Below are 24,699 nucleotides of genomic sequence, written 5' to 3' on the forward strand. Positions count from 1 at the left end.
CCGGTGGCCGGCCGGGCCGGGCGGGGCGGGGCGGCCGGGCCCGCCCACCCAGGTAGGCGCAAGGAGAGCGCCTGAGGAGAGGCGGGCGGGGGCGGCGGAGCGGGGCGGCGGCGCCGGGGGCAGCTCTCCCACCCCGCCGGCCGCCCCCCATCCGTCCCCCCGCGACCGCGCGCGGTGGGAGCGGCCGGCGCCGTCCGCCCGCCCGAGGACGCGAGCGGAGGACCTAGCAACGGCGCGCGCCGCAGCCCTCGGGCCGGCGGGAGGTGCGGGCAGCGCTGCCCCAGCGCCGCCGGGCGAGGGAACCCGCGCCCGGCTCCGGCGGACGGGCGGCGCCCCAGGAGCCCCATGGAGCGCCGCTGCCGTGAGCGGGCAGGGCCGCGGGCCGGGGCAGCGCGGGCCGGGCAGCTCCCGGCGGCCCCGGCCTGAGAGCCCCGCGGGAGCACGCAGCGGGCATCGCCGAGGGGTGCGGGGAGCCCGCCCGGGCGCCCCAGGACTCGGTGGCGGGGACCTCGGGCAGCAGCGGCGGCCGGCGCCGGGCGGTGGAAGCGCTGCGGCACGGCGGGAGCGCGGCCCTGGAGCTGCCAGCGGGGATGTGCGGCCCGGCCGCCGCTGCGGCGGGTCCTGTCGTCACCCACTGAAATCCGCGGGTCTGCGCGGATTTATGCGCGTTTTCAAAGCACTTTTCCTCCCTTCCCGTTTGGTCGTACAAGCAGTGGTTTTCCTCCTGTGTGCGTAACAGCTGCACGCCGCTCTGAAAGAGCCATTTCGGTCCTTTCCTGAAATACTTTGCATCCTAGCATAATGCACGTGACCCAATCAGGTACATGCATTAAAGATCCAAAAAATGGAGGAACGTTTGTCAAATAAAGATTTTAAAGAATGTTATCAAAAGAATAAGAAACTTCAGAAAAAATATTTCTTCAAAAGAATAAAAGCCAAAAGGAAATTTAATCCATTATCTCAATAGATTATGTAGTATCTTCTTTGTTTATCAAGGTTAGGAGCCAGATTCACAAGCAGTGGAAATCCCATGGCGTTGGATTTAGGCTGATTTATGTTCGCTGTGGAACTAGCCATAATCTTACTCTGGTTGCTAACGTTTGGGTTTTCCTATCAATGAATGAACTTACTTTATTCATATTATTACATTCTTACATCACACATTCCTTACTACTACCTACCTTCAAAACTGATTTCAGTCTAACCTTTTCTCCGCAATCTCTTTGCTAAAATAGGCCTTACATGAGAATCTCTACAACTACTTTTCTAAGGCAGTTAGAAATAAATATATTCAGCAAGAACTGGTCAGAAAGAACTGGAACAGAGAAAGTTGACAATGTTAAATGATGTGAAGCAACTTGGTCAGCATTATGGGTTTTGCGCTACTTTAACGTCTTGCAAGGTAAACTGATATTTTAATAAGAACAGATTGTGGGCTTTTTGCAAATACTAGAATGATTGTTAAGGACAGAAAGCCACATGAAAAATCCTTTAGGGAATCCTAGAGAGATGTCAGACTCTTTTCTCATGTATGGTATGGATTTGTAGCTTATAAAGTTGAAGAATTTCTTACTTTTTACAGACATGGTATTTTTCATCGGGTTTGATTGCAGTTTACATTGTGTTTTTTACTGATATGCAGAGATTATAATTTACTTACCACTCAAACCTTTGTTAGGCTTGTCAAAAAAAGAAGCATGTATAATTTCTGCCCACAAGCATGCAATCTCGTGGAAATTCACATGCTTGTTTGTGTAGGTAAGTGTTTGTAGGAACAGATCTAAATTTTAATGAAAGAAATCCCATGCAAAAGCAGAGGCAATGGGATCTAAATTTTTCTCACAGCTATGAGAAAGCTGTGTTACAGGATGCTCGTGGTGAAAGGTTTGATTTTCTTTCCGTTAGTCATTTGGAATCCTGCCACTGACTGCAGATGAAACCATTTACAAGGTTTACATGCATTGCATGTTATTCCGGGTCAAAGCTTGCTTCGGGCCTACAGCAGATCCTGCCTGCTTTGTTTTAGCTGTATGTCCACATTTCATACCCTAAACCAGGTCCTTGCACCCCAAAGTCTGAGGTGCACCTCTGCTGAGTGAATTATATTATAGAGCAGGAAGAGCAGCAAATCACAAATGAGAGTTTATGATGAGAGATTGTACCCAGCTGTTGCTTTATACTTCACAGGCAAACCTGGAGCTTGGCAGTATGACTGGGCCCTGCTCTGCTCCTGGGAGGCTTTTTCTAACAGCCTCACATCCAAGGTGCAGCTAATGCTTCCCCTTTCCAGAGGAGGGCTGGTACAAACAGATGCCGGTCTCAGCTGGGAAATCACAACCTATGACAGCCTCCCAGCAAAGACCAGAGCTTGACAGCATAAATGCTTTTTCTCAGCTCCATTCCTGGGAGGCATTAATCCCTTCCAGAATGTGCTTTTAGTTGTTGTTTCCCAGAAGCAGATCAGATTTACTTTTTTTAATGTGATCTGCATTCTGAATCACTCTGAAAGTAGATGGTACTCACTACCTCCATGTTGAAACCTTAGAGGTAACAAAATTTAGTAAGAAACCAAAACAGGGCATTAAATACACAGCTGCTTGATTAGGAGCATTCGAGTTTTATTTTTAATATTGAGCTAGTTTAACTATTGAACATTGATACGCTTCAGACAACAGATGTGCCTAGATAATTATTGTAAACAGAACTAGCAATAAAGATACCTTTTATGGCATGAAGATCATCTTATGAATTTAAACAAACATAGGCAAATAAATAAGAATAAACAAACATAGGCAAAACAGAAAACCAGACAGGAAGAATGTGCTTTCTCAGAAATCTACATATTTCTATGAATTCTCTTAGGTTTTTTCCTGGTTTTCCATCCAGGGATCCTGGGTACCTTCATGACTTTTAATTGTTATAGTGGAACAATTGAGTCAATCAGATCAGCCCTATCTTTCAGAGGAAAGTTAATTATTTATTTGAGCACAGTTCCTATTTCACCATTCCTGTTATGAGCAACATACTCCCTGAATAATTATGAGCACTGCAATGCTGCGTATATGTAATCTATCTCAAAGTCAGTAAATATAATTTCTTCAAATTACAAAGAGGATAATTAAATTCTCTAAAAAATATTGGTCTTTGTTCAAAGTCACAAAATAGACCTTGAAATGCAAACTTATTCCTCCTGTCCACTACAACCATCAGCTTGCAGAGCTGCAGTAGGATGCAGTCTGCTAGAGTCCTGAAAACTTGAAGTTGCATTTTGCTTCTGCTGTTGAAACAGCTTGTATCTTCATGCAACTGTTAGTGCTGGGGAATGCCAAAATGAGAGGGTTTCAAACCACTAGAAGTAACAATCGTAGGCTCTGTTTCAAAGCCTTTGAACCAGCATGTAGCTGTATAATAGGAAACTTAGCTATTCCAAGTGTGTTTTCTTTTGTTTGCACAACAGTCATCTTGGAATATATTTACCAAGTAGTTAATTATGCTTTTCTGAACAGGTGCATTTTCCCCCTTGCTATAAAGCTATGTCCAAACAGAGTCTGTGCTGTCAAAAACATCCCATTTCCTAGTGTCTGACTAGAAAACATTACTGATGAAGAAACAAGGTTCAGCTCAAGTTCCCTCCCTATACTTTATATTCCCTCGGGATTCTCACTACAAGACTTCTCAGTCCATACATATTTTTTGCCTCAAAAAGCAACACCCATTTCTTTGATAATAAGCCATCTGCTCAGTGCCTTAGCAAAATCCATGCAACAGCTTCCCAGCATCACCAACACCTGGTAATAGGGGATGGTGTTTCACACAGATACTGCCAGCCTGTCACAGCTTCTTATCTCCCCTCTCTCTAATCTTCAGAGTACTGACTGGGATTATCTCTTGGAAATCAAATGCCCAGCAAGATGGCTTGTTACTTTTTTATATATCAGCAAACATGTGCTTGATTGAGTTCATCACTGCTGTAAACATCTTTTATTAGACAGATCAATGTGAATTTACAAGCTGTAGCAGTATGATATTGACATAAAGTAGCATTTCATATACAATAACTTTTTATAGTCCTCATCACTCTAAACATGCTCTGGGTGAAATTCAGTACTGATGTAAGCAGATACTGTCACACCAGGGGTATCCATAGACTACAGTTGATTACACTCAAGCTTAATGGGGCCCCTTCGGTTCAGGCATATTTTTGAACAGCTTTAAGATATGAGCACTTCTATTTTTAACCACACAAAATATCATTTGAGAGTGTCTTTATCTGTTTAGTAATCAAAGCTTGGAGGTTTTCTCCAAATAATCTCTTCAAGTTCCCATCTGCTGTCTGCTCCTGTTTAAGAAAAAGGGAGCCCCAGAACTTCAGCGGTTTGAAGAGGCATTTTTGTTGAGCAGCCATCAAGCCAGCAAAAAAAAAAAAAAAAATTATTTCCACTGTATGAAGGCTGTTAGGTCAAATTAGGCATAAGTTGAAGGAAAGTGGAAATTTATATCTGCTGGTCAACGAAATTAATGTGGTCAGCCAGGAAATAACAGTTTTCATAAATATTCACAGATTGGGGTAAGATCATATAGTGTTACTAAAGGCTACCTATGCTATTGCTGGCTTGCAGGCCCAAGTAGAGGGGTGTGAGCCACTCCTCCTTTGCAGTTGGACATGGGAATTAAACCATTATTTAAGCAATATGGTCAGGAATCACTGAGAGAAGTGGGAATGAGAGAGATTTCTGCCCCAGCAAAGTTGTGCTGTTTCTCATGCAGTTAGTGTGTCCTTTCGCAGTATAAAAGTCCTCAATATTTGTTCAATCCACACCTTATCAGGTGGAACTGAAAATCGTTCCATACAGGTTTACTGAAATAAGTCTGAAGTATCAGTTCATTAGTTTGATGTGACAACTGCTATGCGTTCTATGGTATTACTATCACCATGACCATTTTTAAGGAAGATACTTGGTATCTAAGCTTTATGACCTAAAGAAGCTCTAAGTCTTTTGAAAATGTCAATTCAATTGAGAAAAGTCTGCTCTTACTTTTATTACCAGGGTCTCCTGATGCTTTGTTAACCTAAACTTGGGCTGGGTGGAAAAGAATTAAATCATTCTGCATAGAATATTAGAATATGTTTGGATAGGCTAATATACTTTGTCATAAGCAAAACTTTTAGGCACTTGACAATACTGTGCAAGGAATGTTGTGAGAGCAATTCTATCAGGTAAATATTATGCATCTCTATTAAAGCAATGGATACAGATTGAAATTTATTCCAATGCCATTTGTTCAATGTCATGTCAGCAATGAATTTGTGCCTATCAGATAAGTACATCATCAAAAGCCACACAGAAGATAATGATCTGAAATATGTACAAGGTTGAGAAAAATCTATTTTCAGCATCCATCTAATTTACTTCACACAGTACACTGCTTGGAACATGACCTTTGGAGTCCCTGGCAGAATAAAGTGCACAAGTCCTCCCAGATCCCATTCATGTGCTCAATAGATTAGATGTCAGTGTCTTACCAAATTTAACGTATTTAAGATGTATTCATTTTTAGACTTGTGATGTTTCTTAATAGATAGTTGAAAATAATTTTTTTCATACAATATCTTCATAATATTTGTTCTGCAGAGCATTTCTACAGTAAACTAGCAACTCTGTTTCCAAACTCTGAGTTCTAGATGCAAGTCTTTACATTAGCTAAACTACGGAGAACTTCATACCACAGAAATACAATATGTTTCATATGAAAAGGACAGTTGAAGAGTTGATCTTTACCTAAACAAAATAAAACTGTATGCAGACTATTAATCTGAAGTTCAGTTTTCATTACTATGCACCCTTAAAACATTGAAAGATGTTAGTTTCTCACTGTTTCTACACACAAAATTCTCAAAAAATCCTAGGTGATATGAGAACCTCTTTATTTGGGCCTACCTCAGAGCAGTTTCCAACTGCACAGGCAACATGTTTTGGGTTGTTGGGGAAAGAGTTTTTCTTTCATACAACTGTAAATAATTTTGCAATGGTGACAAACACTTTTAATGACAATGACTTTTTAATGCTTATAGAATCCTCTTAGATTTTTTTTCTAGTACACATACTTCATTTTCTTTCACCTGTAAAACAGGAATGATACTTAGCCTTCTTTACAAAGGCATGATAGATGTATCTGTACTATGTGGTACACTGAAATAGGGATGAAATATTTCCATATTCAGTCATTTCATTACTAGGTAGGTGTTTGAGAGAAACCAACATAGTGATACGACATTAGAATCAGTACTGACTTCTCTAGGGCAGCAAGATAGAGAAATTTCATTAACAGTGGAAAAATCTTCCTAATACCAGTACTACAAGATGCACTGGGCTACATAATGCAGAAACATCTAAGTACATGCACCACATTCTGATCCATCAGGGCTTACTTGCTTACATATGGTGTCAAATGCTCGGGTGCCTCTGCAAGGCAATTCAGTTTCCTGGAGCGCCTGTCAGCCTGGCAAAGTGGGCAGCTTGAAGTCGGCACACGTTGCTACATTGCTTCTCACCCACACAAATTGGGATGTTGCAGAGGACATAAGGGAGATAGAAGTGGCAAGATATTTCTGCAGAGAGAAAGTGGCAGTTACTGTAGCAGGGACAAGAACTATCCATTTGCATTTATAGGAATAGTTAAATCTAGAATTATAGCAGCCTCTTTGGCAACATATAGTAAATCCTACCAAATGTGAGCTTGTGCCATGCAAGAGTAAATAATGCAAGATCAGCATCTATTTAGATGGGACAACTCTGCATGCAAGAAATACAGAACACAGGAAGGCACTGAATGGAAGCACTCACTGGCTCTGGGCAGCAGCCTGAGTCTTCTGCAAATTAAATGAACCTTTAAGAGCTCAGATTTATTTTACAAAGATGCAACACGTCAGGAGGCAGCAAAAATAGGGCTGCTAGCTAAGAGAACAATAGAGATCCCACAACCCCAGGGACAAGCCCCCCAGTACCCAAGCAGGATTGTGGACAGACCCAACCAAGAGCCCATACCACAAGGCAGTATCATGGTAATGAGGCAGGTCCAAGGTCAGGTGAGGAAGCCAGCCCAGAGGCAAGGATAAGGGTCAGCAATTGCCAGGCAGATTCAGAACGATGAGGCAGGACTGACACAAGTCTGGGAAGCTATCCCATGGGCTGGGGACTAACAGGGGCCATGGCCAGGTTGTGACCAGACAGGAAATCAACATTCCTGCAACATAGCTCCAACAAGAGTTGAAGGCTCAGAGCTGAACTTAAATAGAGCTCCTGAGCCCGTGGGTGTAGGGGAGTCTCCAGGTGAGGCTGGTCAGGGGCCATTAAGGCTTATTAGTGCCCTCAGTGCCCTAATACAACAGGATTCAGAGAAACTTGGAATTGTTTAATTAGCTTTCTAATAGGCTTTTCACCTTTCTAAAGCTATCACCTCAAAAGGCACAATAAAAACACACTATCAAAATAAAATGATAAAATGATTGCCACTTTTGTGTAGTCAGTCTTCTTTCTCATATTATTCTTTCATTATATATGAATACTTAATCAGTAAATATTTATGTCACAACAGAAAGCAATATAGACAACAAGAAAAAAAGCTGCTGCCAGAAAACATGTTTATTTTTGCCATATATCACAAATTAAAACAGACGATAAAAGCATGAAGCATTCCAAAAGAAATATCCAAAATAACTCTCTGCGAAAGCACGTGTCTCTTTGTACAGGTACGGATACACAGGATCTGTCCATCCCAAAATGACCTAGTTTTTCCTCAAGGTCCCCAGCTTTTTGAAGACCACATGTTGTTCCACTGATGTTTACAGGGGCTGTCCTAAGCAACCAGATAAACCAGAGAGATTTAAAGGGGCCTGTCCTGTCTGTGCTGTAGTCTCCAAAATCACAAAAAGGAAAGGAACTTTGCAGAGTGCCCTGCCTATGGAGAAATGCACAGGCTGGGGTAGGAGAATCCCTCAAATTCTTCACAACTACAAAGAAACAAAAGACTGCTACAATTATACTTTACATAGACATGATGATTTTTGGTTTTGGTTCAGACTATGTATTGTAATTGTTGTGAATAGAATAGATAATACTAATATAATTTACATTTCCTTATGATCTCATGGGATTTTTATGTCTGAGAAGTGATAGTGACGAGGTTGTTGAGTGATTATGATTTATTATTTCAATTATGGTAGAAAACAGAGACCCCATTCAAAATTAGGCCCCCATTGTGATGCAGCTGTCCAAACAAAGATTAAAAGACTGTGTCCAGACCAGAAGTCTGCAAATTATTCCACTCAGAGCCATCAGGGAGGGAGTAGAGAGATCCACACACAGAGCAGACTCACAGGCAGGGAGGAACCTGGACCACGTGTGTATTGCCAAGATTGTAACAAAATCACAGGTTCTCCTAGTCATAAGCAACACCTTTTCTCTCCAAACGAAACACGTTACCTCCCCTACTTTTTTCTTTCTTAAAAGACCGTATTGCATATTTTCCTGTTGAATGAGGCAAGTTCTACGTGATGATTTTATCTGTTTTCCTTTGTCTGCTCATGCACGTACTCCAATTCTTCTGGGTTTGTTTTCCTCTCTCTTTACCATTTTCAAACCCTATTCTCTCTGTCCTGCACTATTTCATTCCTTTACCAGTTACTATGCCCTCCTCTCTGCAGCAGGGCGAAGCAGAGTGCGAGACTGAAGACATATTAAGTCTTTGGGGTACAGAATGGGACATTTCTTGGAGAGGAATAGAATTATTATTTTTTATAATTTTGGCAATATAAAGAAGTAAAACTAGGAGGAACAAAAGAAAATTATGTTTAAATCAGAGGATAATTTTTATTGTGATAAAAAATAAAGTAGACAGAAGGGAAGAATTCTGAGGAGAGAGATCAAAGGACAAAAAGCAGCTGTTTCAAGTAATCTACACATAAAATCCCATCACCTCTGAGTTAAAATGTTGCACCTGGACATAACAAATAAGTGCAGACATTATCCCTACCACAGTCAAACATCTATACATCCTTTGTTAGAAACCTTGATTGATTGTCTTTACCTGAAATTATTTGAAAGGAATTACAGATTGGAAACAAGAAATGCTTGATAGTAATTTTTATATGTAGGCACTTATTGGTTAGTACATTACTTGGGAATGGATCTGCCCTTTGCACAAAAGAGAATGAATGGAGTTCTTTCATGTAAATGTGATGATTAAAATGGTAATACCTAATACTAATTTAAAAGCCTTGTCTTTCACATTCCTGTGAAAAAAACTGTATTTTACATGGTTATCTTCTTTTAATATGGATTAAAAAAAAATAGAAGTTTCACTGGAAGCACGATATTTATTTCAACTATTATTAGAAAATTAGCTCAACAGTTCAGATGTGAAACTGAGTTTAAAGAAAATCTGGCTTGGACTAAATGCAAGTAGAAGTCAAAGTTCTCTGTTTCATAAGATTAAAAAAAATGCTTGAAACATTCAATTTCTCTCTCAGTGGATCAGTCATGCATCTATCACATATACAGAATATCTAATACCAAAGCACATTCTGCCAATGGCTTCTCAGATTCTGGAGTTGAGAGGAAAATGCTTTTAAATTGACATTTGCATTACAACCACTTGAAATAGCCACTTCTTCTTTGTGTTGCTGAGGATTAATGTGCTCTCCTTGGCTAGCACCATAGATATTTCTCCTTCTAGCTTTGTCAGTCAAACACAAACCAAAAATAGATCTACAAATATTAAATAAACTGTCGAAGTTGTTTTCTTGGCTGATTCTTTTCAGATGCAAAGTGGCTTTTACTATTTGTTTCTTGCATGTTTTGGTGGTTTTTTTCTTCAACAGATTCACACCTATGAGTATGATACTATATTTTTTTTTGCTTATTATTTCTCCTACTGAAAGGTTACTGGTCTAGATGTTCTTTCAGAGGTTTAGCTTTCCGGCTTGTAAGTGTGAGGAAAAGGCACTGTGGACACACACGATTAAAGAACATCTACTGTCATCCTCTGAGCCTGGAATGACTCCTCATTCATGGCACTAGCAATAAAAAGAGATCAAAGAAAGACACTGAGAAGAAATTGAAGCATTTAAAGACCCAAACTCTGGAAATACCAGAAACTACTGGAAAAGAAGGAAGAACACTCCAATGTACATCTGGAAGCAGTAAGTGTTATTTAAAAGCAAGTCAACCAGAAGCAGGTTTTCCTTCTGAAAACAGCAAATGCTGATGCATTTGGCATATTTAACAGTTCTCAGCAATCTAAGCAGAGGAGGATATTCATGAAGCTATTTGTTACAAAAAATTGAGGCGTCTTGCATCCTAAATAAAAATGAAGCATATGAAAGTTATATGCTTTGAACCTGAAGGTTTAAATGTATTCTGTAGTTTATAAGATTGGGGAGACAATTTTATCTGTTACAGGTGTTACGATAAAGCACGGAATTAGCCTGCCTTAAGGTAAGATCTAATGAAGATTTGTAGATTAAAAAAAACAAATTCCAATTTTTAAAAGCCACTGGTTTTCAACAGAAAGTGGAGCAAATAATACAGAAATAGACTCCTGGAAGAAGCAGACTCCCAGATGAGGCAATTTAGAATCTGCCACGAAACTAGTACTTGAATAAGTGTTGAACGGGACAGTGCTCTGACACCTTAGATATGGCCAAGCGCTCAGAATAGCATAAGACAAAGATATTAAGAGGCAGAAAAGCACACAGAGCTTGAAATCATAAGCAAGGAATAACAACACAAATAAAGCAGATGGGAGAAGCTGAACGTTAAGCAAAAGCTTGTATTAATTTGACTGCAAGCGCCAGGGGTCTGAACCATGAACAAACTGCAGGTTGCTGACACCTCTGCTTTGGGTGACTGTTTTCTTAAGAACAAAGGACACTTGCAGAAAAAGATGGTGTGTGTAGAAGAAATAACAACCATGAGAGCAAATGGGACGTATTACCTTCAATTAGTCATATGTGCATGACTCCTAGTATTTCTAAGAACTGTGTTGTAACCCTAAGAGAAAATCACCAGGTTGTAGAAAGATAAATGGGTAAATTTCCAGGTTTAGGAAAGTGATTTTGTTTCTGTTTAAAAAATATGCTTCTACATATAAATAATAAACCAGGAAAAACATCTTAGATGTTTTTCTATTTTTAGATGGCACTACTAAAATATTACAGCTAAATGGCTGATTATGCATTAAAAAGCTTTTTAGATGGACTTCTTTACCCAGTACAGTGATAGGTGACAGTGGGACATGATTTACAGGACATGCATTTGAGCAGAATACAGTGAAGCTTAGATTCAGATATGTGACTTCTAGTCCTCATCATTCCTAATTTATTGAGTACAGAGTATGTACAAAAGCCTGGTGAACTCCTTGTGTGAACTCTCTTACTTAGAATTAAAGTGACCTTCATTTAACATAGCCTATTTCACTTCCAGAATGAGTTAGACTAAATTGAATTAAGGTCATTTTTAATTCTGAAGAAAAATAAATACTGAGGCATTTAATATAGCTTAGTCTACTTTAAATTAAGAGCTGTAATTAACTTGGAGATCTCTGTAGAAAAGACCTAAAAAGAGAAATTGAAAAACACAACTATTTCTGGTTTTAATCTTCTATATTCTATAAAAGGCAAGTGATTCAGAGTCTCAATATACAGTAAGAACAGACAAACATCAGTATAATATTGATCACCTCTCAATTACGGTAAGCATGCAGATAATGAAGTCAACTACCCTGAAGGTGGTTTACTGTATAATTTTTTAAACAGCTATGCATTTGAATAACTTTGACTACACAAGTACTATTTCTACTCAGATCTGTGTGACTAGACTAGAATCTAATGTCAGACAACTATACCATCAATTTTGATTTACATTTCATTCCTCCTATAGTTCATGTGCAGCAATCAAATACGTTGCTGGACTACTAAAAATACAAGAACAAAATGTGCAATTAATTTTTTTGTTTTTTTTTTCCTCTACTCAATTTTTGTACACAATCAACTATTCAGAAGAGCAGAAAATCAAGATAATATAAAATAGCTTGCTTTTCTTAGGCTGAGCAATCTATCATGGATTCAAAAAATCTGGAACACCTGTGTAGAAAAGCAATGGACTTCTCTCGATGTGGATAAGGAAACTTTTAAAATGAGCCTGATGGCAGACAGATACCAAAAGGATCACAAAGTCAGTCACAAAGGCAGGTCAGCAAGAATTTTCCTTAACAGTAATTAGCAATTTCTTCTGAATCACAAATTTGCAGGCGGTATCTTCTATAAATATGGAATAATCTGCAGAACAATTATAAGCAACTGAAAAAAGCGCTGCTCGCCAATAGCAAGAGACGACACCCACTCTCCCGAATGATCATAGGAGATAAAGGCCAAGAACTGAGCAGCTGGACTTGCCCATTAAGGAAGTCTGTAGTTTATCTCTGCAAAAAACATGTCTACTCAGCAGGACATTGATCACAAGACAGCCCCTGCCACCTCCTATGAATGAATATATAGCCACTATCCATAGAAAGTTTGACAAGAGCTATCTTGTCAAGGGGCAATACTGACAGCAAAAGCATAGCCCGAACATACCTGTTTCTTTAAATTATGTTTAAAACATCCGAAAAAAAACCCACCTTACAACTTTATGGCTCTTGAGACGTTTGTGGTGAAGTAGGTGTTGTTAAAAATCAATCAGGGAATATATAAACCCTTTGCTTCTATGTTTACATGGTTTTTTTGACCAGTGGCTATCTTGGGAAATGTCTAATGCCAAGAGGGGAAGGGTGGTAGCAGTGAAGTGTTGGCTGCTGGTGTAAACTTCCTTTGGACCTTTTTGCTTAAATGTACCTAGTCCCATTGAAGGAAGCCCAAGTTACACTTTAATTAAAAATCCCTCCTTCTTTGAATCGAAATGTCCCTCAAAATTGTAACAGTCACAGTGTGCATAATACTTTCCTGAGGCTCCAGATTCCTTCTGGATTCAGAATCAGAGGGCATCAAAGAACATTTTTCAGGAGATCTGGCAGAGCAAGATGTTGGCCAAGTTGCTCTAGTTTCATTACAGATTCAGGGGCTGGCAATCTCAGATATTGTGGAAACAAAATGTAAGACCTTTCACTCCTCTGTGAGGATGGGTCCTCAACAGGAATTAATTGGGCATCAGTGGATTTGGTCTTACCTGCACAAGGAGGTACTTGGTCGCTCTCTGTATAGCTAATGCAGGGAGCAGGGGGAATTGCCTACTCCTACTTTCATCCTTTCCCTTAGCACATCTACATGACATAATTGATATATTCTTGGCAGGTCTGAAATTATGCTGCAGTGATGAATATTCCTGTTTCTGGGTCAGAAGCTGTAAAATTTGGAAAATAACTTCCATATTCACAAAGAGATACATATGCTTCTTGGCACGTTAGCAGCCTGCTAGAAAAACATCCCACGCTGGCAGAGCAGGGGTTAGCTGAGGGCAGGAAATGTGCCAGTAGTCTGGAACAAACTGAAAGGAAAACAAAGAGTTAAATGCCAAATATATCAGTCTGTTTAGGAGTAGAGAGGAGGAGGCTGCCAGGGGTATTCAAAGATGCAGGAATGTGGGATTTGGGGAAGAGCAGTCAAATCTGGTATTCAAACCCTGCAATTTACAGGCATTGCTGCAATGGTAAGGCAGGCTGGCCACATAAAGAAGATTACAACTAAGGCAAGTACATATTCATAACCTGAGCAGAGCCTACATCCTCAGGGTAAGAGTTATCAGTATGGATGGGCAAAACCATCAATCTGTATATGTCAATCGCTTGCAATGCAGGCACACCTTAAATGCGAGGGAAGAAAATTAAGATGTGTAATGATTTAAATTTAGTGACTTGTTTCAAATGTGTATTGAAAACAATTGCTGTAGTTGCTACAGAAATGTCACTATCTCATCTAGAAATTGGAGTGATTATGAAGTGAAGTGATATGTGGCTCCAGAAGTAATTACCGTATGAAAAAGTGATTTCCATTAAAAGCACGTGAGAGCTTTTGATCTAACAAATTTCTCCTTTCTGTCCTGAAATGACCCTCTCATTTTTAGTTCTGAGTATATGTAGAGTGGAATATGTAAGTTTCATGAGGGAACTATACATCTGCTACAGAGCTTTAGGCTTTCTCAGAGAAAAAGATTGGTCTTGCTAGGATATTCCTAATTAATACTTCTCAACAAATATGTAAAAAAATGGATTAAAACCCACTGTGAGTCACTGAAACTGCATCATTAAACGTGAATAGTTCTAAAACTGCTGAGCTGACTTTCTTAAGAGTATAGCTATTTTTTAAAATCTTATACAGATCAGCAAAACAAATGAAATTTGAATTTCTTAGATTGCTCCATCACTGAAATGTTCTAACAGATTCAAACGGAACATTTTTTGTATTTGCATGATTTGATTTTTTTTAACCAATTGTGTTGAAAGAAAGAAAACAAACTACTTTTGTAGGAGCAGTGCTATGAGGCATCTCAGCATCGAAGGATTTTATATAAGAAAACCAAAGGATTTTATATAAGAAAATTAAGGCAAGCTGAAGATTAGGGCTAGAATAAGAGTTGATGCTCTGAATGATAAATATATATACATAACATACATAATCTATACTACATTGCTACGTTCTGCAATTAATTAATGAATATTAACTTGTTAATGTAGCATAAGTTGTGTAAGTGGTGTGAACGACAATGCAAATGTCCAGCCCTAAGTCCTTGTTTCTGTAATCTTCACTTAGACATGTAATGCTAGGATTGCAGAAGCAGTTCATTTAATGTTCCACAGCACTGTTGACTTATATTTGTTATGGTTTTGATTATGAGAGTGTTTGGGTATAAGCATTTATGCAAATCCATCAGTGCTGCATGTGTGTTCAGAGCATGTGCTTATTTGAGAACTAGTGTCGTGCATCGCTGCACATACATATGCGGTGCATGTCTGTATATGTAGGATTTTCCTGGAGTATGTGCAATGACCAGCAGATCCTTGTCCACCAAATCCCAAAGGGCAGCAATGGCTATTGGACCTTGGTGGATCCTCACACAGGGAGCCTGTGCAGCATAATTTGGATAGGCTGTAATGCCAAGAATATGCTAAAGATGCTGCAGCATATCTCATTTGTTAGTGATGCTGCTGCTGTCTTCTCAAGGATATCAAAATGCCTGTCAGCACCTGGATGAAAATCAGCTGACTCAGATTCAATCTGGCCAAAATGAAAATGATGATGACTGGAGCAGGGAAAATGTTTAAAACTGGGGTAACATCTTTAGCTATCTATAACATCTTCAGACATTTATTTAAATACTACGGCACCTCAGGCTTCTATTTTTTGTCATTGTCTGAGTGATCAAGATAGTCGATGGCAAAATTACCCTCTTCTTTTCCCAAGCTTAACTTCTGGTGCAGAACTGGCCATTGCAATCTACATGCCCTTCCCTGGCAGAGTGAATTACTGGTAGCTCACTGAACGTCTGGGTAAGTGTATAAAGAATGCAGAGACTCTAGCTTTGGCAAAATGAGACAGCCCTCTTCAACAGTAGCAGCTTTACCGCCCCCAATGATTTGCAGGTTATATCCTCACTGTGTCTCTTGTTTCTGATCTTCAAAGTAATAAAGACCTGGCTTCCCCAGAGACTGCTTCTTTAATCATAAAAACACAGGTACTCCTCTGAAGCAAGCAGTATCACACAGATCAAGATAATGCAAGTAAAAAGGTGAAAATCAAGAGAAAGTCCCTTAACAGAAACATTCATCAATAGAACTTCAACCTACAGAACGTCAAGATAATTCAGGTAAGCGTGCGCAAAACTTTGCTGCTGGATAACCCAGGCAGCTCGTACCACTGTCAAGGTAGTCACACGCTGGCTCCATCTGCCCAGCATCTGCATGCAACGTACTCCACTGCACGGTTTTAGGAGATTGGAAATTTCCCAGAGGCATCTGCTTTAGTGTGCACTAGTGCATGTATGTGTATAAAACCCTGGCTTACAGAGAGTAAGGTAATTCAGTAGTAGGCCGTGACAGCATGTGCTGCACCGGCAGGCAGCCCACAGTGTCAGGAGAGGATTTGGATAGCTGCTGGGAAAGGTGGTAGCCAGGACGGCTGCAGCCAGAACAATTCATGCGGCCTGCAGCCTTGGGGAAAGAATGCTGCCAGAAGAGGCCGATATCACATAAATTGTCCTGGCAGAATAAACACGGTTTGTGATCTGCAAGATTAGCACTTCTGCTCTCCACTCTCCCCACTTTAAGGCATATAAAGTAGAGCCTTCTTTTTGATAAGCATTTCCTCCCAGAGCTAAAACACTCAAAGCATTTCACATGGTAAACATATATATTTAAGGAGAGCTATCATCAACTTGAAAGTCACAATACCGTTTAAAATGCGTAGTTGTAGCTATTTATGACATGAGTGGCAGCAAAAGGGGGGAGGAAAAAAAAAAAAGTCTTTCCTGGCAGCTCGCTCGTTTTTTTTTTTTTTCTATAGTCTATTGAGCCATGTGAAAACAGTTTGTGAACAGGCGGCAAGTGCGAGTTTTCTCGGGTACGCCGCCGCAGCGCAGGCCCGGCCGGGAGGGGACGGGACGGCCCGGGCGGCAGCCGCGGGCCCCGCGGTGGCAGCTCCGCGGGGTGAGGGGCCCCGGGCCGCCAGGGATGCTCTGCGGGAGGCGGCCGAGCCCGCCTACCCCCCCGCCGGCGCCGGGCGAGCGCAGCCGCAGGGCCGCGGCGCGCTCGGCCGCCCGGGGTCACCTTGGGCACGTCGCGCCTCGCCCCCGCCCCAGCCGCTGCGCCCCGCGAGCCCTCCGGCCCTCCGCGGAGCGGCAGCGCTCCCACGCCGCCGGCCCTGCGCGGCCGGGCGCTGGCCGCGGCTACACGGAGGCGGCCGCGCCCCCGCCACAGCTGCAGACGCGGAGGCCGAGGGCAACCCGCCCGCCCCGGCCCTCTGCGAGCCGCTGCTGGCGCGGGCGGCGCCGCCCCGGGCTCCCGCACCACCGCCCCCCCCGCCGCCTCCCTCAGGCCGAGCGGCCGGGGCGGTGCCCCGCGGCCTGAGGCGGCGGCCGGGGCCGTGGACGGCGGCGTCCCGCGCCCCGCGCGCCCCCGGCGGGCGGCGTAGCAGGGAGGAGGCGCCGCCCCGGCCGTCATTTCCGCCGTGTGTCGGGGTGGGGGAGGGGGGCAGAGCGCTCGCCTCCTCCTCCGCGGCGGCCGGAGACACAGAGACCCAGCGCGGGGCGAGGGGAACCAGCCGCCGCCGCCGCGCCCGCGGGCCGCGCCGCCCCGCCAGCCGAGCCCTGCCCCCGCCCGCCGCAGCCGCCCGGCATCCTTCCCGCCCCCCCCCGCCCCGCGCCGCCCCGGCCCGGCCATGGGGAACGCAGCCACCGCCAAGAAGGGCAACGAGATCGAGAGCGGTGAGTGAGGGGAGGAGGGGGGGATCCGCCTCCGCCCGGCGCCTGGCTCCGCTCCCCGAGGAGGGGCCGGCGGGCCGGGCCCGGCGCGCCCGCCCCGCGCCGCCGCAGGCCCCGCGGCCTAGCGGCTGAGGCGCCGAGCCCCCCGCCCCGCGCAGGCCCCCAGCTCGGCGCGGCCTGCTCGGCGCCGCGGGGAGCCCGCCCCGGCCCCGGCCCGCCGCCGGGCCGCCCGCCCCCCTTCCCTCCTTTTCTCCCTCCCTCTCTCCCTCCCTCCCTCTCGGCGCGCCCGCCTCGGGGTTTAGCGTCTCAGGAAATAAGCGGGATAAATCCGCCTGCGGCCGCTGGGCCGAGGCCGCCGCCGGGCCGCGCGTCCGGCTGTCCCGCGGCAGGTGTCGGTCCCCGGCGAAGGCGGAGCTGCCGGGGTGGCGGCGGGCAGGTGTCAGCGCCGCCGCCAGCCTCCAGTCTCCATCCTTACCCCGGCCGGCTCGCTTTCCCCACCCCTGAACACACCCTTGCCGGCGGGGGAGGCCGCCCGCCCGCCGCGCTCCGTCTGCGGCGGGAGGGCTTCCATCCCGCTGCGGGGAATGTAGGTCAGGAGCTCCTAAGCCTGCCCGGATCGTGCGGCCCCGGTGACCCCGGCCGGCCTGCCCGCGCCCCGTGGCACGGCCTCAGCCCCGCGGCGTGTTGACATGGTTGGGGAGTGCGCTGGGAGAGCGCTCGGCACGAACCTGGCGCTGGGTAAAATGGAAGACAAAAACGTTGATCCGAACTTGCCATCGTAGGGTGCTTTTTGCTGGGTGTTTTGTTTTGGTTTTTTTTCCCCTAAGTCTTTCACCGTAGTCTTTAAATAATATAAAGCCGATTCGGTTGCTGGGAAAAAATACCCCAGACTTTATTTTTAGTAAGCTAACTTCCTTACTTCGCTTCTAGTGGAAGACTTTGGGTATGTTTGTGATGGATAAGAGAAAACACAAGACGTAGAGAGCAGCCAGTTGTGCAAGCTCAGTGTTACTACAATACCCTTTGTTACTGGCAATTCCTGGGGCGTTATTAAAATGGAAAGAAGTTCAAACATCGAAGTTACTTTTTGTTATCTTTTGTGCAGTTTGTTTACTTTTTGTGCGTTTACTACGGAGGTCTGGGGTAGAACCGGGTCACCCGGTTTGCAGGGCCGGTGCCTGCCCACACAGCATTGCTCCGGCGGCCCGGGGATCTGCATGGCTGTCTCCAGCTGTGGGACCAGGGGCTCTGCTTCACCTACCCAGGTCTGCTGTGTGGTTTGGCCTTGCGGTTCTTGCACCTTATCTCATTATTATTATAGGTTTCACAATGCAAACGTTTTATGAGTATTTGACCGTTACTGTTTAGTGGTTTTATTTTTAATATATTTAGCCAAGTACGTTAATTTCCGATAGGAAGTATTTTTTAGCCTACCTGTAAAGATATGTGTGAAGGGAGAGAGGGTGGATTGTGTGAAGTATTTTAGATGATAAAACACTGCATTTTGTACTTTATAGCAGCTGTATTGCTATTAGTCTGTGCAGTTAAATAACACTACACCACACAACGTTTACTTATGTTTTAATTAATTCTTTTCTCATATTACCAAATACAGTGATTTTTAAGTTGCAGAAGTTTGCTTCAGAAGTCCTCTCTCTCTCACTTTGCTAGAGTTTGAAAATTAAATGCTGCTAGAGACATCAAGCTCCAATGTTCAATTACTCAGTATATTTAGCAGCGAAAAGCTCTGTAATGATACGGCTTCTGTAACTTGGAGAAGGAATTGATCATCATTGACATACTGTTGGGAAAGACCAGGATTCACTTACTGTGAGGATCAATAGTATATGAATACTATATGCATAATAAATTATTAGAAACAATATTTGGTTTACTGGCAGTGAAAGTTGACGTGTAATCTATTCATACAATACACGGCAACTAAAGAAACATAATACGAGGGGACTTTAATATTTCTGAGACATATTTGCATTGTTGAGCCAGTTTTCCTGTGTTGCGCATTAAGGGTCCTTAGTAGCACATATTCCAAACTTAAGGACGCTGAAAATGAAGTTGTTTGAAGTGGTAACATAAAAATATCCAGTTTGACTTGTAAAGGTGATGTTATGCCCTTGATCTACATGTGGAGCGTATGGTATTGTGTGGATCAAGGACATGCTAAGGTCCCTGAAAGAACAACGAAGGGTAACACAGCTTCCACTGATAACTATACTTACTAGTTCATGAAGTGTAATTTGAGACCTCTTTCACTGTCTCTGGTCAGCACAGTAAATGCTGTTCACCTAACTGTGGCTCTTACATTCTTCTTGTTTATTTTAGCTTTCAATATATATTCAAATATACTTGTTACGTCACTCAGGCTATGAAGAGGAATATAACCAGTTGTGTGTGAACACCAGTAGTAGAATGGAGCAAATATTTCAGAGTATTTCTAGGCAGAAGTTGCAGGTGAATGAGATCTCCATGCTGGTTAAGTTTCTTAAGCTTAGCCACCAAAAAAGTAAACCAGGTTTGCGTAGCAGGGAGGGCAAGATACATGTGTCTATATACAGAAGGTGGAAAGCTTCAGTGTAGTCTGTTAGGGTTTTCTTTCCCTTCTCTTCCAGGTTCTCCTAATATGTTGTAGATTTTGATTTGGAGGACCAAAATTAAAAGTGATCCTTTACTGAAAAGAAGCTTAAGGTTTCTGTACCTGTTTAAACTCTGTACCTGTTCTAAACGGGTTCATGGTTTTCCACAAGCCACAGCCACCTACAAATTCTTTTAGAATAATAATATAAGTATTTTTCATTTGAAATCTGAAGACACACAATTGTCAGTTGTCTTAAAAGTTTCTCTAAGCTTGATCTCTCATCCTAATACTCATTTAATTATTCACTTCATTGTTTGGGGTTTTTATTTCAGCTGCTCAGTTTACAGTAACTGAGAAAACTTCTTTTGCAACCTGTGAGTTAAAAATGGCAGCATGTGGTAAATTACATTTTTTTAAAAAAAGGCCACAGGGAGTCTACCTTAACTTGTTGCAATTAATGTAGGAAAATGTTAGCTTTATTAATATTCATTATCTTGGAATCATTTGTTAAAGTAGCACACAACATAAAAGAAACATAACTACAACATATCTCTGAGTTTAAAAAAGGTCCCATAGTATTTTTTTAATCCAGTAAGTGAAACTCTTATGTTAAAGATCATTATTGATTTTGAACAAAACAGGAATGTTTTAACTTTAATAGAACTCTTTTCTAAACTGGAATGAATGTCAACCCTGCAAACTGTAAAGTTTGTAGAAAGTTGTGGGGTTTTTTTCTTCAGAAAACTCAATAATACAGATTTTTAAAGTGATTACTGCAAATGGCTCTGAATTACTCTTTAAATATGCAAGGAAATGTCATACATGAGGGCAAAAAGTTTGTTTAGAAATTAATAGTAATCTCACTTGGTGTTCTGTTTGTTTTGGTTTTTTTCCCTAGATTCAAGAATACTTAGTTGTGATACTGTCTGTTTCTTTCTTTTTAATCACCAAACTGGATTAGAGACCAAGTGATTAGAATACACTCTTTGGTGACTGGGAGATTTGTATACTTTTTCTTCTTCCAATAGGTCTTGAAACCACATGGTCTTGGCTTCCGAGTTGTGTTAGCCAGGATTTAAATGGCCCTTGCTGCTTTTTCTGTAGCAATATGTGGCAGTAAATTGCACCTAAAATGTATGTTTTAAACAAAACTATATATGGTTTTCAAAACATAATTCTGTACACATACCTTCTTACCTGATAGCCAGATCTCCAGCTTTCAGTGTACAAGGGATTTATTAATCTAACATGACTTTACTAACTTCAACTTCTGTGGTCTTTAAATAGCCAAGCACAGCATGTGTGATGTGTATTCTGCATGTGAATTTTATGTTCATTCACTCCTTCTCCTCAAAGTGTTCCCGCTACAGTATCTTCAGTATGACAGATTTCCTATTATAGTCAATTCTTCCCTTTTTAACTCTTACAATTATTCTGTAAGTAGTGCTCCTTTGAAATGTGCTTGACAGGAAGATGCAACCTTCTTCATTTTCCTTTGCCAGTAGATTTTAACCTTCTCAGGGGACGTTTCTTGGAAGTGAGATATTTTTTCTTTGTCTTATTTTTCACGTGCATTCAGTGCTGGGTCATTCTGTTGTATTTACTCATTGAGGACCAGAAGAGACCACAAGTTTGTTTCTTGTTTAGACCGGATGAGACAAAGCTCTGTCACTGCTGACCTTGATTAGATTAAAATTGGTGAAGCAGAGGTGAAAAGCTCTGTGTCCATTACTATTCCAAGCTTGCTGATTCCCTGTCACTTTTCCAGAGACCCTTGTTTCAGTGTTTTTGATCTGAGTGAAGTTTTGTCAACAGCTGTCTTCTTGCTTTTGCTCATTGTGTTTATGCTCTCTGATTTTGAAATGGATAGCTTTTGGAGCCTTGCTTACTCAGTTTAGAATGTCAGCTATAGTATATATTGTATAAAGAGTAATTAACACTATATATTCCAGTGATGCTGGAATGGAGTGTATTGATAACATTTCTAAACGATGTATTTAAAACTTCTTTCCATATATTTTTGGGCTTGTATTGTCTCACTATTGATCAGTTAGGTTTCAGCAGTAAGGAACTCCATCATCTGAAAATCAGAAGTAGTTATAATTACTTGCTGAAGAAATATCTAAAAATTCTTTTGCTGTAATCACTACTGTAAGACTACCAGTATGCACCACCTGAAAATTCTGCTTTAATTAAAAACAAAATACTTCTTCACAGCTTGGACTAGCAAAGAGAGAGGCTATCACTCAGTAAGTGATAGCCACGTGGTAGCATAACAAAAGGTCAGAAGGACCTCCGAGTGATAAATTAATGTATTTTGTTGTTGTAGTTAGGAGGGCTGTATTACAGGCTCAGACTGCTTTAAAGACAGAATATTTTTAATTACTTGACATTCCCTTGATGCTGGGTTTCTTTAGTGTTCGTTCATTTACCCATATATCCACATTCGTAGAAATGACACAGTCAAAAGTAGTATTGAAAAATGCTCAAATTTCTCATATTTTTGGCAACAGTCACATTGTTCCTTAGTGTAATTAAGGCTGTGTCTGTGCTGCAAAAATTAACAGTCTCACTAGTACAGGGAGCAGAATGTGGACAGAGGAGTAAGTGGAAAAGCTGTAAGGATGCAACGCTGCGAGTTCTGGTGTGTGGGCTGCCCTGCCCAAGTGGAGGACTGTGTTCCACGCCGCGTGTCAGGCTGTCAGGGAGTCTTTTCCAGTTAGTTAAGTTCTTCCATAACTAACACATCTCTCCTTTGGACAGAACTCTGGAAAGGCCTTTGGATGGCTCAGAGATTTTTGTGTGTTTTGCCTGCATCTTTACTATAGACATCACGAAGGACTTGTTTGCCGATAAGCTTTTTCTTTTTTTTCTTTTTTTAAACTACAGCAGTTAGTTTAATAAAGGATATTGTCTCTGCTACACAGCAGGTGGCTTCCAGATCAGATCCAAGTAGAGTGTAATTTTTTTTAATCAGTGCTTCTGGTCATTTAAGCTTGCAGAGTTTCCAGTGTTAGGAACCTTGAGTCAATGGGGTTTTCTCTTATAAACTTGTGCAACTTAGGGCTAAAACGTGGCAAAGAGGCTGCCCTGCAGTGCTGCTCTCAAGCTTTGTCTTTGTTACAGGTGCAAGGTGTTATTTCATAAGCATTTCTTTCAGTTGCAGTTCTGCTTTTCTGTCCCCTGCCACTTTTTTCCTGCCTCTGTGCCCTCAAGGGTGCTGGAGCAACTATTTATGAGACAACAAGGTGAACTGAATTTGAGATTGATCTAGGTTAAAAATAACCCTGCAGAAAAGGGAAAGCAGAAGGGACTTTAGTTAACCTGGATCAGCTTCCTGATCCAGTTCACTGCAGCTGCACTAACAATTGTAGCAGTGCAGGTGGGATACATCACACAAGTGAGACTGGATAGCAGGCACAAAGTAGGGGCTGCCTGACCTCCTGCTGCTGCTGAAAGCAGAGCTGTGGTTTCAGGCTGTACTGCAATTCTTTTCCCACCATACACAGTTTCTATGCTGTGAGGTAGAAACGCTTCCTGGGAAATAGGAGAGGACAAAGTAGCAGTGGAGCTATGAGGAGGTAAGTGAGGTGAGAAATGTGTTGTCTTAGGAGCTGCAAAACTAGAAGATGAAATTACCTTTTTTTCCTTTTCCTCCCCTGTCGGTATGGTTGGGAAAGGATTACGTATATTCCTCAGTGTGGTGTGCAGGAGGACTAGTCATGAATAAGGACCCCATTTTGTTTGAACAAACACAAACCAGACAATTTATTCTCCGAAACCCACGCGTTCTGTTTTGGGTAATAAGGTGAATGTAGACAGATGGGAAGTACGAGATGAAAGCAAGACTGTTATTCTGTGTAGCAGGAAAATCAGGATAAAGCAATTTGAAGGTATGTTTATAGATGTTGCTATGCAGGAAGCTAAAAGGAAGATACCGGGGTAGCCCTGCCTGTGGTGTTCAGGATCAGCACCGGTAAATGACAGTCTCTTTGGTGCTCAGTTGAGCCTGTCTCTTTGGCATCCTGCTTGCTGTTTCTTCAGCGTCACAGCAGAGTAACATCCACTAAGAGTAAGGTTTCACAAAACAGCTGAGCCCATCTGGTCGCTTGTACTGTTGAAAAATCTGTTTTTATTCCTAGACCTTTCACAGGTCACAATTCTAGTGTTTTTCCGATCCATTGAGAAGCTGTTTTAAATAGGCAGAAAACTATGTGGATTTTATCTCTTTGGGTTATCTATAATTATTTTGCACGCCAGATAATTCACTGAGGTGTCAGATGGCAAGAGACAGATTCAAAGGAAGCGCTGAAAGCACTGTTGGCAATGACATGGTGAGGTGGCAGGAGAAAGAAGTCTCTTTTCTTAGCATTGAGCTCTTAGATGAACTCAACAGTTTCCTAAGATCTCGCCCTGTTAACTTCTTGGAAAAGTGATTACTCCAAACTACCCGTTTCCTGACTGCCTTTGTTCTTATAATGAATTACTTCAAGGCATTAAGTTTTTAGTGTGAAATGTTAGCACCTAGCAGTTGGACTTTGCTTTTTCAAGCTTTTAGAGTTACATGAAGATAGAGAATAATATAGCAAAACATTGCTTCTTTCCATCTCTGTACCTATCGTATGGGTCTTTAAGACA

The 24,699-nt window shown here is 42.3% G+C and overlaps 1 protein-coding gene across 1 annotated transcript in view; it reads left to right on the plus strand.

Moving 5' to 3' along the window:
* Nucleotides 1-17,235: 17,235 nt before the first annotated feature.
* Nucleotides 17,236-24,699, plus strand: part of PRKACB (protein kinase cAMP-activated catalytic subunit beta) — a 76,782-nt gene continuing 69,318 nt past the window's right edge. Inside the window, exon 1 of the mRNA XM_074832378.1 lies at nucleotides 17,236-17,471. Coding sequence (XP_074688479.1) covers nucleotides 17,426-17,471 — 46 coding nt within the window. The 5' untranslated portion in view covers nucleotides 17,236-17,425. The remainder of the gene's footprint in view (nucleotides 17,472-24,699) is intronic.

This window comes from Strix aluco, chromosome 8 (assembly GCF_031877795.1).
Source record: "Strix aluco isolate bStrAlu1 chromosome 8, bStrAlu1.hap1, whole genome shotgun sequence".
Classification (NCBI taxonomy): Eukaryota; Metazoa; Chordata; class Aves; order Strigiformes; family Strigidae; genus Strix; species Strix aluco.